Source organism: Epinephelus lanceolatus, chromosome 20, assembly GCF_041903045.1.
Source record: "Epinephelus lanceolatus isolate andai-2023 chromosome 20, ASM4190304v1, whole genome shotgun sequence".
Taxonomy (NCBI): domain Eukaryota; kingdom Metazoa; phylum Chordata; class Actinopteri; order Perciformes; family Serranidae; genus Epinephelus; species Epinephelus lanceolatus.
The window spans coordinates 7,139,583-7,155,727 of NC_135753.1; the positions used below are offsets into that span (position 1 = coordinate 7,139,583).

At 37.1% G+C, this 16,145-nt stretch overlaps 2 protein-coding genes across 3 annotated transcripts; one reads left to right on the top strand and one right to left on the bottom strand.

Moving 5' to 3' along the window:
* Positions 1-2,029: 2,029 nt before the first annotated feature.
* Positions 2,030-3,341, bottom strand: LOC117264963 (GTPase IMAP family member 7-like). The gene is made up of 2 exons (XM_033639303.2): positions 3,292-3,341; positions 2,030-3,150 (listed from the first exon to the last, which is right to left on the bottom strand). The coding sequence occupies exons 1-2, from the start codon at positions 3,308-3,310 to the stop codon at positions 2,444-2,446; spliced, it is 726 nt and encodes a 241-aa protein (XP_033495194.1). The 5' UTR covers positions 3,311-3,341; the 3' UTR covers positions 2,030-2,443.
* Positions 3,342-3,473: 132 nt separating this feature from the next.
* On the top strand, positions 3,474-5,545 carry LOC117264956 (GTPase IMAP family member 9-like). Of its 2 annotated transcripts, XM_033639296.2 has the most exons (5): positions 3,474-3,523; positions 3,704-4,148; positions 4,346-4,404; positions 4,510-4,560; positions 4,658-5,545. In XM_033639296.2, the coding sequence occupies exons 1-5, from the start codon at positions 3,514-3,516 to the stop codon at positions 5,227-5,229; spliced, it is 1,137 nt and encodes a 378-aa protein (XP_033495187.1). In that variant the 5' UTR covers positions 3,474-3,513; the 3' UTR covers positions 5,230-5,545. The 2 variants fall into 2 exon arrangements, with proteins under 2 accessions (XP_033495187.1, XP_078018746.1); XM_078162620.1 differs by lacking the exon at positions 4,510-4,560.
* The last annotated feature ends 10,600 nt before the right edge of the window (positions 5,546-16,145 follow it).

The window sequence follows — 16,145 nt, forward strand, 5'->3', positions numbered from 1 at the left end:
TCCCAGTTTAGTTTATAATGTTCACATTTTATCTCATTTGGTTTATATCCTGAGACCATACTAAAATCATTGATTGTTTTCATTAATTTGTATACAGATTCTCCTGGTGATGTAAGATAGACAATTATGTTATCTGCATAAAATGCTAGTTTATGTGTTTCTTGATCTACTTGAATTCCTTTTATATCTGTAATTTTTCTATCTGCCTGTGAAAATACTTCAATATATATGGCAAATAAAATTGGAGACAGAGGGTCTCCGTGCCTTGTTCCTCTTTGTATTGTGAACCTTCTTGACAGCGTTCCATTTGGTTTTACTCTTGAGGTTGGGTTTCTGTAAATTGCTTGTAGCCATAATCTACATTTTTTTTTTATCAAAACCAAAACTAGACAAGTTCTCCATCATAAAAGGCCAGCTTATTGAATCAAAAGCCTTCTGTCTCTAACATTATTAACAGAAGGTCCTGACTTTGTTTTAATAAAATCAAACTGATCTGGGACAGTTATATCTGTAATGATATTTTTTAATCTTATGGCTAATATTGCTGATATTATTTTATAGTCAGTATTTAGTAGAGATATTGGCCTATATGAGGAACATGTTGTAGCATCCTTTCCTCCTTTATAATTAGCATCATGATAGAAGATTGCCATGTTTGAGCCCACCTTCCTGTGTCTAATGCATAATTGTATGCTTTAAACAGTAAAGGAATCAGTTGGCTCCTAAAGGTTTTATAAAATTCAGGTTTATAACATTGTGTGGCAGACACAAGCATGAATTGAAAATGTATATGCAAAACTTTTAAAATTGATAATGAATGTGTCCTCCTTTGAGAAATGACACAAGACCCCGACTTTAAGGCACATAAACATGACAACCTCCTGGTCACCTGGGCAAGTAAAGGTCTGATAACATTCTGCCATTTGCTCACAAACATTTCAATAAACTAATTTGAAATTATTGCAACTAAATATAAATTGGACCACAACCACTTTTAAGTAATTACAGGTAAGAAATCACCAAATAAAATATTTAGAAGAGGACAATTTTTAAAATGAGTTAATTCAATATCTCATACAAAATGGAAGCCATCTGAAAAGAAATGTATCAAATATTTATAGAATACTACACAGACTTTCAATTATAGATGATAGACTAAAAGAGAAATGGGAAAATGAATTGCAAATTAGTATAACAGCTGAGGACTGGAAAAGCACATAAGAGAAAAATGTCATATCAATCCAAATATTGGAGAGAGTTTGCTTGGAAAGTGAACATGAGTTATTTTTTATCCCCAAATAAATATGGGAAATGTGTCTCCTCAGCGAGAACTAACTGCTGGAGAGGATGTGGAGAACTAACAACAAACTATACTCACACCTTTTTCCTCTGCCCAGTGTTCAAGCCACTTTGGGACGAGGTTCAGAAAACTATACAATTCATATTTGATTTCCAAACAAGTTGCAAAATTTGGCCATAAATCAATGAGGGTTTGTTCAACATCAACAATGTCGGTGGGCTTTTTTTAACTAAGCTATAAATATAAATATATGGCCAATGAGCCACCATTGAATGTTTTCAAAATAATTGAAAAAATGTAGACAATCAGCTAAAATGGATCTACATTACTTGTTGAAGTTAAAAAGAAAGGCATGTTACAGTAGTGTGCTGCTTGAAAAGGGGGCAGGTAGTATTCTCATTGAAGCTAAACTGAAATTATCTTGTTGCTGTTTTTGTTTTAGATGTAGTGGTTATGAAATCAACTTAGAAACTTCACATCTAAACTCTTTCTATTAATTGACCAAATAGCAGTTTAATCGCTGTGAAGAGCAGAACCACATTAATCTAGCTACAACATAGTAGTTCATCCCTGATGAGTTTGCACCCCTGTAGATGCTAAATGGGTGTTATTAACATAACTTATACAATATCAGCAGTAATAATGATTATAATATAAGAAGATGTATCATCTCAATTAATTTAACAATAACATGAAACACAAAACACAATTTTTCAGTCATAGATTTTTTTAATTTCCCTCTCATTTTTCAAGAATAACACTAAACATTACTTTTTCAGGGCATACATGTTACACCAATAAGTGAAAATCAAAGTGTACAATTAAATTATTACAAACCAAATCATCATGATTATACATATTATAAAATCAGGAACAGGTTTATGTGTACCAGAGACAAAAAAAATATTTTTTACTTTATTTGTAGCAAATCACAGCCTGTACTACAACTGTTGTTTATCTTTAAAAGTCTGAGTCTGAGAAACATTCTTAAAATCTACAACATATATATGTTTTTACTGATAAATCTGAGTCAATACCTAATAACTACCTGTATATTTAGTGTAAGTGTGTGTTATATTCCATATTGTCACATCTGATCTGATTGGATATTGATGATGTGTTTAGACTGTTGATAATGGCCATCTACTCTCTTCTTAGAATAGAGATAAACAATCTGATACGCTGGATCAGAGCACCAATAAAGGTATATTGGACAGCACATGCATTTCCCTTTGACTTTTGTTGTTTTGCCTGTACTTCTTGATACATGGCATCTGTGTAGTATGCTCCCCCGTTTGCTTTGAACATGTTGTCGATCATCTTTATCAGCTCCACCACTTGACTTCTGTCTTTACTGGTGTTTTCAAAGACATGCAACCTGTTTCCACAGCGCTGAACGAGTTGTCTAACCTCTGGCTTGCCCTCACGTAGATATTGATGTATGGTCTTGTTTTTGAGTTCACCACCACGGGTAAACAGCACGATCATGTACTGGTCAGCTTTTGGACCAAACAGCTTTTGCAGGGCTTCTACAGAGTTTTTCTCTGCATTGGTGAATCGACCAAGTTCGATGACCAGCAGGAACACATGAGGTCCAGGACATGAGACTTCAACACATCTCACAATTTCATTTTTGATGAAGTCCTCGGATTTCTCAGTGTCCAGGAGCCCTGGTGTGTCTATCACACTAACCACTCTGTTGCCCCAACGTGTCACAGCTTTTTCACAGACCTGAGTTACTGATGATAAACTGGGACTGGATGCGAACCTTTCCTGTCCAAGAATAGTGTTTCCAACAGCACTCTTGCCCACACCAGTTTTTCCAATCATCACGATTCTTAAATCAGGACCTGGAATGCAATTCATAACTTCTGGTAAAGCTGTCTGAAGTGTGAGTCATGAGTCATCAATTTGATGTACACATTAAATTAAATTAAATGAGTTACATACATAGAGTGGATGCAAACAAAAACTTTTGTTTTGAGTCTCACCTGCAGGAAGTAAAGCCATCTTCTCTCAGCAGCGTTGTCTCAACAAAGATGACAAAGATGAATGTTAAGGCTTTAAGGCTGTTGTTCATTTATATGGTGGCTACATAGCTGACACGCCTCACAGTATTTGCATAACAGGTCCATATAAAACAGGAAGACAGCAGCACAGTCTACAGACACCACACAGCCTGTCTGTACTTTGCTGCGCTGGATCCATGAACCATGTCCCACAGTAAGTTTTGCAGTAATAATTTTCTATCATGCATGTTTGTTCTCTCTGCTTTGCTTTAGTAAGACACCATTGTTGAAGTAAACCTCTTTTGGATAATCATGTGAAAATGTAATCATCAAATGTATTTTCTATTGCATTTATCAGGTAAAAAAAAAGACATTTTGTTTGTTGTTTTCACAGATAAGATTTCAGTCGTCATTCTGGGACATGGAGATCGTTTGAAGAAAGCTCTTATAACCATCATTTTAGGGAAAGATTTATCTCAAGTATCCAAAAGAAATGTTCTGAAAAGTACTGAGATATATGAAAATAACTCATATGAGGTCACATGTGCACCAGACATTCACACATCATGTGTGGAAATAAGAGAGCTATTTGCTATTAATCATCACCCTCACATGTCTTTGATGGTGGTAGAGGATGGGTTTTCAACAGAGGAGGTATGGCAACAGATAGAAATGCTGCACCGTATAACTGGAAGACCCACAGAGGAGTTCAGAGTGGTGCTGCCCCTCAAAAGTAAACACCCAGCTTCTTACCCATTCAAATGTCACACCATCAAGCAGGTTTTCAGCAAACTGAGCCAACTGGCTGAAGATAGACATTTCACGTCAACAGATAAGAGGTAAAAGTGAAAGGAAAGGCATGCAGATGCAAGATTGAATATAACTTTAAGTGAAAAAGATAAAATCTTGGACAAATTATCTGATACGCCATACACTGGCACATGTAGAATATGTGGTAAATTTTATTCACAAGGGGGCTGCAATTGTTTGTATACTATTACATCATAAATTGACTAACTCTGTCCCTACATTATAGGTATACTGACCATCCTGAGCCAGAAAGGTCAACACAAGGCACTGAGATGGAGGTGACAGGTAAGCCACAATCTGTGTAGTGATTAGTGAGGGCAAATTAATTAAAACAGAACCAAAGGGTTTTATAGCAACTTACAGAAGCTCTTGTTTGGCCTTTTTATTCAGGTGGCACAAATAGCAAAGGACATTTCACTGATTCCGAGATGAGTTTCAAACGTAAGAAAAATGTGTAGTTTTTGTTTTAATACAAGCAGTCACACTTGCAAGCTATGAAAACAGATAATTGTAAAGTTTTTGTCCTACATTAATGCAGGAAACCACTCTGGCACCAAAGTGAACCTTGTTCTGCTGGGAATGGCCGGGACTGGAAAGAGTGCAAGTGGGAACACAATCCTGGGAAAGCCACTGTTCAAGTCAACAACCAGTTCAAGTCTGACTACCACAGAGTGCCAAGAGGCAGAAACAGAGATAGGTGGTAGACATGTTCGTGTCATTGATACTCCAGACATCTTTGATGATGAGATCAAATCATCAGTTAAGGACAAACATGTGAGAAAGTGCAAAGAGCTCTGTAAGGAGGAGCCTTGTGTTTACTTACTTGTGATGCGGACAAGCAGATTTATACAAGATGAGAGGGACATATTAAAAAAGTTAGAAAAAGCTTTTGGCAGCAGAGCTCAAGAACAAACAGTCATCCTGTTTACTCGTGGAGAAGACCTTTGGCGTGCAAAAATTAGCTTTGAGAATTTTTTGCATGACTGCCAGCCTGATCTCAAGAAAATAGTTGAGAAGTGTGGCAGAAGGTGTGTTCTTTTTGAGAACAGTGACTCACGTTCGCCTCAAGTGGAAGAGCTGATGAAGACAGTGAGCAGGATGTTCAAATAAAATAATAACTGGTGTGTATCAGACCAGATCAATTAAGTGCTGGCTGATTTCTTTCCTTAAAAGTATAAATAGGCTTCATTGTGAAATGATTTAATACTTTGAACTAGTTGATTATACAGTTATGATGCATTTAATCAGAGATTGATATAATATTCAGAGTATTTTCATTTGGAATTGGTGCTTGGATTCTGTGAAGTCAACCGAACACATCTTTATACTACTTAAAAAAAAAAGCTCCCTGTTTCTCACTTCATCGTTTGTAAACTGTGATGGCATAAACTTTACATTTATCAATAAAATCCAGTTGTGTTGTAAACTTAGTGTCTCTTGTCTTGGGTAATTGCACCACACAGATCCTGTCAGACACAGTGATTTAAATACATACACTTCTCAGGGCTTCACTTGCACAGGCACCATAAACAGGTACATGTATAGATTAAGAGGACATGAAGAAATGTTACCCTAAATGTTGTGACAGAGCTGATTATTTTCTGCCAAATAAATTTAAGATAAATAAATTAACATTAACGTATTTGGAAAGTTTAAAAGTGTTGGAATGATATATTTTGAGTGTCTGTTTTTTTCTCTTGGAATATGTTAATGGGAATCTATAACTAACCAAAAATGTGACATTTAGACTGAATCTGGTGTAAAAAGTTTTAGCATGAAACAAAATGTGTTAGCCTCTCCATCGCACCATGTTTCAAGTCTTTATCATACGGGGTCAGTTTGTGTCAGTAATTGTTCACAATGCTAAATATTTTTCCCCTTTTAACTTTTCATTTTCCTTCTGTATGCTGTATTTTGACTTTGTAGAATCATCAGTCAGCCTCAACCGAACAGTAAACTATAACTGATGAAATATTACCATCTACTGGACATTTGATGTATAAGTTCCTCATGCCACAAGGAAAGAATCAGAAAGTAGCTACAAATACAGGTGCTGGTCATATAATTAGAATATCATGAAAAAGTTGATTTATTTCAGTAATTCCATTCAAAAAGTGAAACTTGTTTAATGTATACATTCATTCCACACAGACTGATATATTTCAAGTGTTTATTTCTTTTAATTTTGATGATTATAACTGACAACTAATGAAAACCCCAAATTCAGTATCTCAGAAAATTAGAATATTGTGAAAAGGTGCAATATTGAAGACACCTGGTGCCACACTCTAATCAGCTAATTAACTCAAAACACCTGCAAAGGCCTTTAAATGGTCTCTCAGTCTAGTTCTGTAGGCTACACAATCATGGGGAAGACTGCTGACTTGACAGTTGTCCAAAAGACGACCATTGACACCTTGCACAAGGAGGGCAAGACACAAAAGGTCATTGCTAAAGAGGCTGGCTGTTCACAGAGCTCTGTGTCCAAGCACATTAATAGAGAGGCGAAGGGAAGGAAAAGATGTGGTAGAAAAAAGTGTACAAGCAATAGGGATAACCGCACCCTGGAGAGGATTGTGAAACAAAACCCATTCAAAAATGTGGGGGACATTCACAAAGAATGGACTGCAGCTGGAGTCAGTGCTTCAAGAACCACCACGCACCGACGTATGCAAGACATGGGTTTCAGCTGTCGCATTCCTTGTGTCAAGCCACTCTTGAACAAGAGACAGCGTCAGAAGCGTCTTGCCTGGGCTAAAGACAAAAAGGACTGGACTGCTGCTGAGTGGTCCAAAGTTATGTTCTCTGATGAAAGTAAATTTTGCATTTCCTTTGGAAATCAAGGTCCCAGAGTCTGGAGGAAGAGAGGAGAGGCACAGAATCCACGTTGCTTGAGGTCCAGTGTAAAATTTCCACAGTCAGTGATGGTTTGGGGTGCCATGTCATCTGCTGGTGTTGGTCCACTGTGTTTTCTGAGGTCCAAGGTCAATGCAGCCGTCTACCAGGAAGTTTTAGAGCACTTCATGCTTCCTGCTGCTGACCAACTTTATGGAGATGCAGATTTCATTTTCCAACAGGACTTGGCACCTGCACACAGTGCCAAAGCTACCAGTACCTGGTTTAAGGACCATGGTATCCCTGTTCTTGATTGGCCAGCAAACTCGCCTGACCTTAACCCCATAGAAAATCTATGGGGTATTGTGAAAAGGAAGATGCGACACGCCAGACCCAACAATGCAGAAGAGCTGAAGGCCACTATCAGAGCAACCTGGGCTCTCATACCACCTGAGCAGTGCCACAGACTGATCGACTCCATGCCACGCCGCATTGCTGCAGTAATTCAGGCAAAAGGAGCCCCAACTAAGTATTGAGTGCTGTACATGCTCATACTTTTCATGTTCATACTTTTCAGTTGGCCAACATTTCTAAAAATCCTTTTTTGTATTGGTCTTCAGTAATATTCTAATTTTCTGAGATACTGAATTTGGGATTTTCATTAGTTGTCAGTTATAATCATCAAAATTAAAAGAAAAAAACATTTGAAATATATCAATCTGTGTGTAATGAATGAATATAATATACACGTTTCACTTTTTGAATGGAATTACTGAAATAAATCAACTTTTAGATGATATTCTAATTATATGACCAGCACCTGTACATCTGACAAATAAATGTAGAGAGATACAAAGGTACAATAGGAGTAGAAGTATAAAGTAGCATAAAATATAAAATACCTTGAACTTCTACAGTTCTTAAGTAAATGCCCTCAGTGACTCTTCACTACTGATATGTGCAACATACTTTTATGTTCGGGTATGTTAACAAAAAATAATGGAAATGCGTGGAGATATTCTGGTGTAATATTTTGAGTTGTGTGTGTATTTCTAACATTTTCGCAAAACTGTGTATTTGATGAACGATTCTCCTATTTGTTAAATCAACCTTTCGGTCTAAACATTTAAAGCATGTTTAATATCAAGCTGATTATATAGATTTATATTCTTGTTTCTCATCGTGTTAAATTACATCTAACTTTTTTTTAGGAAAGATTGAGGGATCAGAAAAATAAAGAATGATACTAATGTCACTGGCATGGTTTGATTTATTTACTGGATTGTATTAGATTTATTTTTTCTATTCTGAACTTGAAATCTTGTTGTTTGACTTTGTTTGTTACTAACTGTTACCATTTAGTTTTCAGTATTGCTATTTTATTACCTATATGGCTCTTGTGTCACCATCAGCCATCCACGCAGGGATCTGTCTGAATTTACAGATTATTTCCTCCTCTTTTAACCTTCTGAGATTGACTAATTTAGATATAGTCTTTGTCTTGAGATGAAAATGCTTTTTAGTTTTAGTCAACTTTTATTCTCAATGTTTTTTTTATTTGTATCTTTAAACCAATCCAGTCAGGCTAATTCATGAATCACAAATTAGAATCAAGGTGCCAAGTTGTACAAAAACTTCATTCAGACATTTTTTTTCTACAACTACAAATAATTTCTGCACATTTGCAAACTATCATTTCTCCAGCAGCTTTTGACAGGTTTAAGGGCTGATTGATAAGCACACACTTACTGATCATCATTTGAAAAGCTCAAAACTTCTCTATTTATGGTCTGAAAAACTACAAATAGCTTATATGAGACAACAAGGATTTGTACCCGGGTTCATTGTAAACTTAAACTTATCAATCTTACTGTTGGGAAACAAAGCTAACAGCAAAGTGTTAAAGACAAACTAAAATGAAAGCTGTCTGTATGTAGGCAAACACTTTATCTGAACATGTACCTGAGGCAGCCGACCTGTAGACAGTGAGTGGCCTCAGTAGAGGAGGGACAGAGAGCAGGATGAATGATACTGATGTTTGTCTTCATGCTGAGATAACGTGACTTTCTTCATTCAGTATTGTGATGTCAGGAGGAATATTTATATTCCAGTGAGATATTACTGGGTTTTAAATGAGGTGAGGTGTGTGCATGTGTGTATGTGGAGGAGAGGAGAGAGGGAGATGCTGGTAGAGTGATAATGTGTGTTATTAGATACTGTTAATGTCACTTATTATGCTTCTGTGCATTGATAGCTCTCTCTTTCTGTTTCTGCATCATGTTGAGGAGGGCCATGCCTGTATATATATATATATATATGTATGCAAAAAAAACAAAGTGGACGCTCGCTGCTAAAACTGTGGCCCATCGACGTGATCTGGTTTTGAAATGCGGCCCAGTTGAAATAATAGCCTAATTGAATAGGCCTGCTGTAGTTTGTTTGTTTGTTAGCTATCTAACAACACATCAAAATAATTGTAAGCCAGTCTTGTTCAGTGAATCAGTGTACCATGTACACTCAAAAAATATTTAGGCCTAATATTTAAGATTGTTTGCTTATAAATACATAAACCTGGTTGTTCTATATTTAAAACACATTGGGTTTATTAGTACTATTACATAAATCACATTATTGCTTATTATACTCATTATTATTACTTGAGCTTGTTTTATTTATTCATTTCACAGATAGTTATACATCATTAGTCCTTAAATTAAATTCATTATGCACGTGGACTTCAAATCATTATTTTATTTTATGGCCTTGCTGCCCTAGCTTTTGGCCTTTGTGCCCTCAAAAAATTGACAACACGAAAGGCCAAGTGGCCTTGCCCCTAAAATTATGAAATTCCAGGCCTGATGATCTATTTTTAGCTTGTCATGGTCTCTTTTTTGGAAAAAAAAAAAAAAAAGGTCTTTGACAAATAATTTTCCTCATAGTTTTCTTGCAAACACTGCAAACAGGGGTCCTGCAGGCTTCTTGTGATGCTGGGCCAGTAGCCTCCTGTTCCAAGGGACAATCCTGTAAACCACGTCCCCTTCTCCCTCCATGTGAAACACCAGGCCTGTCACACTGCACTGGTACAGGCCTGGGCAGGAGCACTGGAACCTGTAGGTTTCATCGTTTTCATCAGCAGTCATTTCAGGTGTAAACTTCTCAAAGCTGTTTGTTAACAGCATGTCAGGTAAGCTTTCAGCTCGTGTTAAGCTCTTGTTCTTTGCAGACGTTATCTGACTCAGTGAAGGCAGGCTGTGAGAACGAGGCAGGCAGCTGGAGTCTCTCCTGCTGGAACCCTCCTAGAAAAATAGAGTGGAAATCAGTCACACCACCCTTATTGAAAGGGCCAGTAAATATTGCATTGTTCAGTTGTAAGAGTAGAGTGATAATATTAAATGTATGGACCTGGATGTTCAAGGGAATATCAGTTACTATAGCAAAGTTTGATGACAGTTGTTTGTCTTTAGGGCTACACTGAAGTGGAGTACTGAAGCCTGCAGTGTTGTACTCAGCTGAGTTGTTTTAGTGGGAACACTGGAAGCCTCCTGGTTTGATCATCATGTTATCTTGTCAATAATTGTTTGGATCTTGTCAGAGGATATTTTTGGGGCACCAGAGATTATTGACAATACTGATAACGTAGGCATTTAGTTTGAAACTGATGATTAACTTGGTTTAAGTTATAATACACACCAAATAGCCTAAACCCCAATGAGAGTAAGGAAATACAGTCATTAAAGAGACAAATGTTTCTCTCAGGAGGTGGTGGAGGCCAAACCACAGCTAGAGGGAGCTACCATCTTATGCAAATACAGTAAACAGTACAAGTAAAATCAATCTTGGAGTAATTTTCCACCCTCTTAACTTTTTCACACGACTAACTAACCAAACAAATTATATGCAGTATATACTGGTAATTCATGGCATTTTCATTCATGACATTCATTAAATAAGGATTTTTATATAACATTTAAGAATGAAAGTTAGAGTACCTAAACATTTCCAGAAATGCAACATTGTTTGCAAATATAGGTGTAGGCCTTATCAGTATGCTCATAAGCCATTTTATGAAAGACAGGAAGTGTTTATCCATTTTTACTAGTGTGTTAAACAAAAAGGTCCAGTTAATTTAATCAAATGCTTTTTCCACATGGAGTTGTATAATTCTTGTCTGAAGATCATCTCCAAAGTGAGGGATGTTGTGTTGGTTTGTTTTGTACTTAACACAGATAACGCAGACTACATATTGGCATTCATTCAGATCCAACATCCAATAGCCTGTATCGTCTCTATTGATTTTTTTTACTAATCGATAAATCTGAGGCAATACAGACTAACTCTATATGTCTTTCTATACCATCAGTGTGTGTGTGTTTGTGTGTGTGTGTGTCTGTGTCTGTGTCTGTGTGTGTGTGTGTGTGTGTGTGTCTGTGTCTGTGTGTCTGTGTGTGTTTTTAATATATTCTTTATTTTCACACTTGGGTACAGAAGCTGTCCTACTTATCATGGTCATTTACAGTGTTCCTAGAATATGTACAAAAATTCTGATCAGCGCACTACAAAGTTATATTGGTCAGCACCTGTGCTTCCTCTTTCTGCTCCTCTTGATACATGGTATAGTTTGCATATTTGCAGCAAAAATGTTGTTGATCTTCTCGATCAACTCCACCACATAATGTCTGTCTTTACTGGTGTTTTCCAAGACGTGGAACGTCCGTCTACAGCTTTGGACAACATGTTGAAGCTCTGGCTTGCCCTCACATTCATATATTCTTACAGCATTGTTCTCTGAATTTCTTCCTAATACCAGATTGTTGTTTGTCATACTAAAAAAAAAATAAAAAAATATCTACAGTATGATTTTTTCATATCGTTCCCAAATTGACAGTCCTTATTATTACTCTATTCCCAAATTTCACATCCTATTCCCTTGTACTTATCTGTAGTACAATTCAAATTTGGAAAAATGACGCTGTACACTGCAGACCTTATTCTAAAGTCTTACTACAATCTCAGTACATTTAATAGTTTAAAGGTTTAAAGTTGGCATTTATTGTTTTATAGAGGAACAGTGCATGTTTGTACAATGTGATCATGCACGCCTGTGAAGCAGTAAAATTCTGATCAACAATAAATAATGAAAGATAAACAATAATCAGAACCACTTTCAGAAAAGTGCTGATTTGTATTTTGAGAAAGATGATTCGCTGTAGTGTGCTGTACTTTGATATCTAATCCAATTTGTTTTAGAACAAGAATCATGCTGGTGTGAAAGTTGGGAAGAGTATTCTGCCCGTAGAAGAGATGGTAAACATTAAAAAGGACAATGATCCTCAAATTAATTGTTTGATATTTGAATTCTAAATCTTAAATATCTGTTTTTAGTGTGTTTTGATGTTGCTGGTGACAGTGACAAAATTGAGTATTTAGCAGTTAAATAATAGATATCAAGATTGGTGAGCTTTCTACATCTTTGAGCAAAAATCTTCCCAGAAGCCTGTAAACTGACCTGTGTATATAGTCATGAGTCATTAACCCAAGTTCCTCTTTTGTTTTAATGTTTAATTTATTCTGTAATTTTCTCTTGTAAAGGGTTATGGGGTATGTGTGTGTCACAATTAAGTTACTAATCTCTTAATGTGTAGTCCCTGGTGATATGATCTGGTAACAAATTCAGTGTGTGTCAAATAAACAGGCTAATTCTGACTAAACAAAGACTGTGTGATGAGAAGATATGAAACATTAAGACATTTAAGTCTGTTTAAGGACTGATGGCTTGAGTTCACTTTAACGTAAAAATCCTTTTGCAGTGTACTGTGTTTCACTCTGCACAGGTTGAAAATAACAAGTAGACTGCATGAAATGACTTGAAAAATTGAGAAGTACCACTCTTTATCATGACTACTTTTACTTTTATTACTTCCATTTGGCTGATATACTTCCATACTTAAAGTAAGTGTAGTTATGAATACAGGAATTTTACTCTTAATTAAGTACATTTTCAACTGCCATATGCTACATTTACTTGAGTAAAGGTCCTAAGTACATCTTCCACCACAGGGACATTGCTACATGTGCACAACCTTGACCCTCAAACAAAGAAGCAAATTCTAAAAAAACAAAAAACAGTATGGAAGTGTGGACTTTTAACCTCCTCACCCCTGCTGCATAAGCAGTAATGGCCCCACAGCAGAGGGTGTCTCAGGGCCTTTACTCAAGTGAGTGTATGTTAAAGTTACAATGAAGCCAGTCCCTCAGTCATAGAGGAGACTAAAATGTCTTGAAAGTTCTAAATCTTTCCACCACATCTTTATTATTTTGTAAGAATTACAAAGGGGTTCAAGGTTGTGTTGTTTATCCAGTGAGTGAAACACATTTAATTTGTCACAGTTGCAATTCAAACCAGATCATATCACCAGGTACCTTTTATAGTACAGTAATGTAAGGACTCTGTTCCATATTCAAAGGTCACTGACTTCATGATAACACACATCATATAACCTATCAGAAAAAAACAGGCACAGAAAAAAATCTATGGCTTTTCTGGGACATCTGGGGTTGTTACAATATATGGACTGAGAGGTTCCAGACCAGTATGCATTTGTGATTTGCTGTGGTGATGTCAGGATAGTGCACTATGAGGAAATGCACCAATAAATATGAGTGACTTTTGAACTCACAGCTACTGTATTATTATATGGTTTTATTATCCAAAGTGCCCTGGCCTTTGATCTGATCATTTGTTTTCGGTTTCTCTTATAAATCAGTAAAGGTCAGGTCTTTAAAACTTTAACAAATGGCTGCTCTCCAAGTTTCACTTTACCAGCCAGACCCCAGTGTTTCTGACACCACAGGTGAATCCTCCTCACTCAGCTACTTGCCAACATTCAAGCCCAAAGCATGTGCATGGTGATTGAGGAGCTCGCATGGTGAGAGCTTTAGTGGCTATAGGGTTGGTTTACTAAGCATACATGCTCTTATACATCTTATACATCAAGATCGCAGAACAGTTAAATGATATTACAGAAACAAAGTAACAAGAACTCAGACACATTAAATCAAGTCCTTCAAAAGAAACAACTACAAAATAATAACACATATCTGCTGACACACACAGAAACATTCTCTGGAGTGACGCCTCTATCAGCAGGACATCATTTGTATGTGCCATCCAAAACTGTTACAAATTACTGTTGGGACACTAAACCATTTTCATGATGTGGCAACACAATGGTCACGGTTTGGGCACAAAGACAACTTGGAAAGGTTATGATTTGGGTTGGAATAATTACTTTGTTGAGGGAAGTACATACTGTAGTTTGGATTAAAATGACTTCTTGGTAAAGGGTAAGGGACCTTTGTAGTCATGGTTACAATAGTAACCACTTGGTCAAGGTGTGTGAACAGTGGTTGTCGTGGTTAAAAGAGCAACCGTTGACTGTCACCAGGAAATAGGAAACTGGTGTCCTGAAGAGAAGTTCAATATTGTGTTGACCCATCCATTCACCCATCTCGACCTCTACACATTTTCTGTTACTCTATAATACCATCTTCTGACGTCTCTCTTCCAGACATTTAGAATGGATGTTAGAAGGCTTTGCTACTTGAACTTGAACACTTGCTGAAACAAATGGTGCTGTGTTTTTTGTGTGTGTAAGGTCTTCCTTTTTTAACGTGAACAAATTGTCCTTTATGGAAGGCTGCAGCATTTGAACAATGTATTCAATCAGTATGAACTTTTCACCTCCTCTCCCCTGCTGCATATGCAGTAATGGCCCTGTGGTGGAAGATATACTCAGGCACTTTACTCAGGCACTTTACTCATGCACGTAAGTGTAGCATTTTAAAGTTACAGTGAAGTCAGGCCCTCATTCCTAGAAAAGACTACGAGTGGGTAGTATCGCGATAATTCTCATGGTGATGTTGTATCGATACACAGGTGCCAAGTATCGAAAGAGATGGAGGCACCAGAGAAAAAAAATCAGAAATGCACTGTTGGCATTAAATTAAATGTCTGAGCTGATTTTAGATTTTGTAACACGGAAGAAGACAAGGAATGGATATAACACATGCCATTTGCAAGCAGTGTCATAGGAGAATAAAATACTCTGGTAATACTACAAACATGAGGGCTCACTTCACACTCCACCATCCAGAGATAGCATTAGCTGCTGATGGCCAAGCCAATGCTAAATCCACCCCGCCAAAAGGAGCACTGGACGCACTTAGCTCGACAAAACTACCATCCAACTCTAGAAATCTGAGAAAATGAGACAGTCTATCACCTACTTCATGTGCAAAGATCTACATCTATATAGCATTGTTGAAAAGGAAGGCTTTTGTTACATGCTAAAAACACTGGAACCCTGGTATGTGACTTTGTCATGACGTTTTATCACCGACACAGCCGTACCCAAGCTCTACAGAGAAGTGAAGCATAAAGCCGAGGAATCTTTGAGAACAGCAGGAAGGGTGGCATTGACATGTGACGCCTGGACTTTAAGGTCAGTGGAATTATGTGTGACTATAACGGGACATTATCTCACAGAGGACTGGCGACTGCTGTCTCACGTCCTCCAAACTAGAGCAGTACACGAAAGTCACACCGGAGCAAACATTGCAGACCTCCTGCAAAATGCAGCACAAGAATGGGGGATTGTGGTTGTAACAGACAACGCTGCAAACGTGGGTATTGCCATTTAGTTAGTGGGCTACCTGCATGCTTAATTTGGCCTCACATAGGGCATTAAATCTGCTAACAGTTCAGTTTGTCATGTGTCTGCAGAATTTATGACAGGTTTTATGACTGTTTTGGTCTGCTTTGCATCACATTTTGCTGCAGTAAAAATCACTAAGTCAGATGAACAGACTGATAACTGTATTTTATGGAGTACAACCGATGCTGACAAAGATTTCCTTCTTTTCTGATTATACCATGTGTGTTACGATAAAGTCTGTGACCTCATAATGCGTGGCAACCTTTGAAAACAGAACAGAGCCCAGTTGTATTATCAAAAGTACGGGGCCATTACTGCTTATGCAGCAGAAGTTAGGAGGTGAAAAGTCCACACTGACTGATCATATTGTTCAGTTGCTTGAGCCATACATTTCCTTTTCTTTTCCTTTTTATTTTTTTAAATGTAATTTTTATTTTTGAAATGCAGTGTTAACAGTGTTAACACATCCTTTGTCAA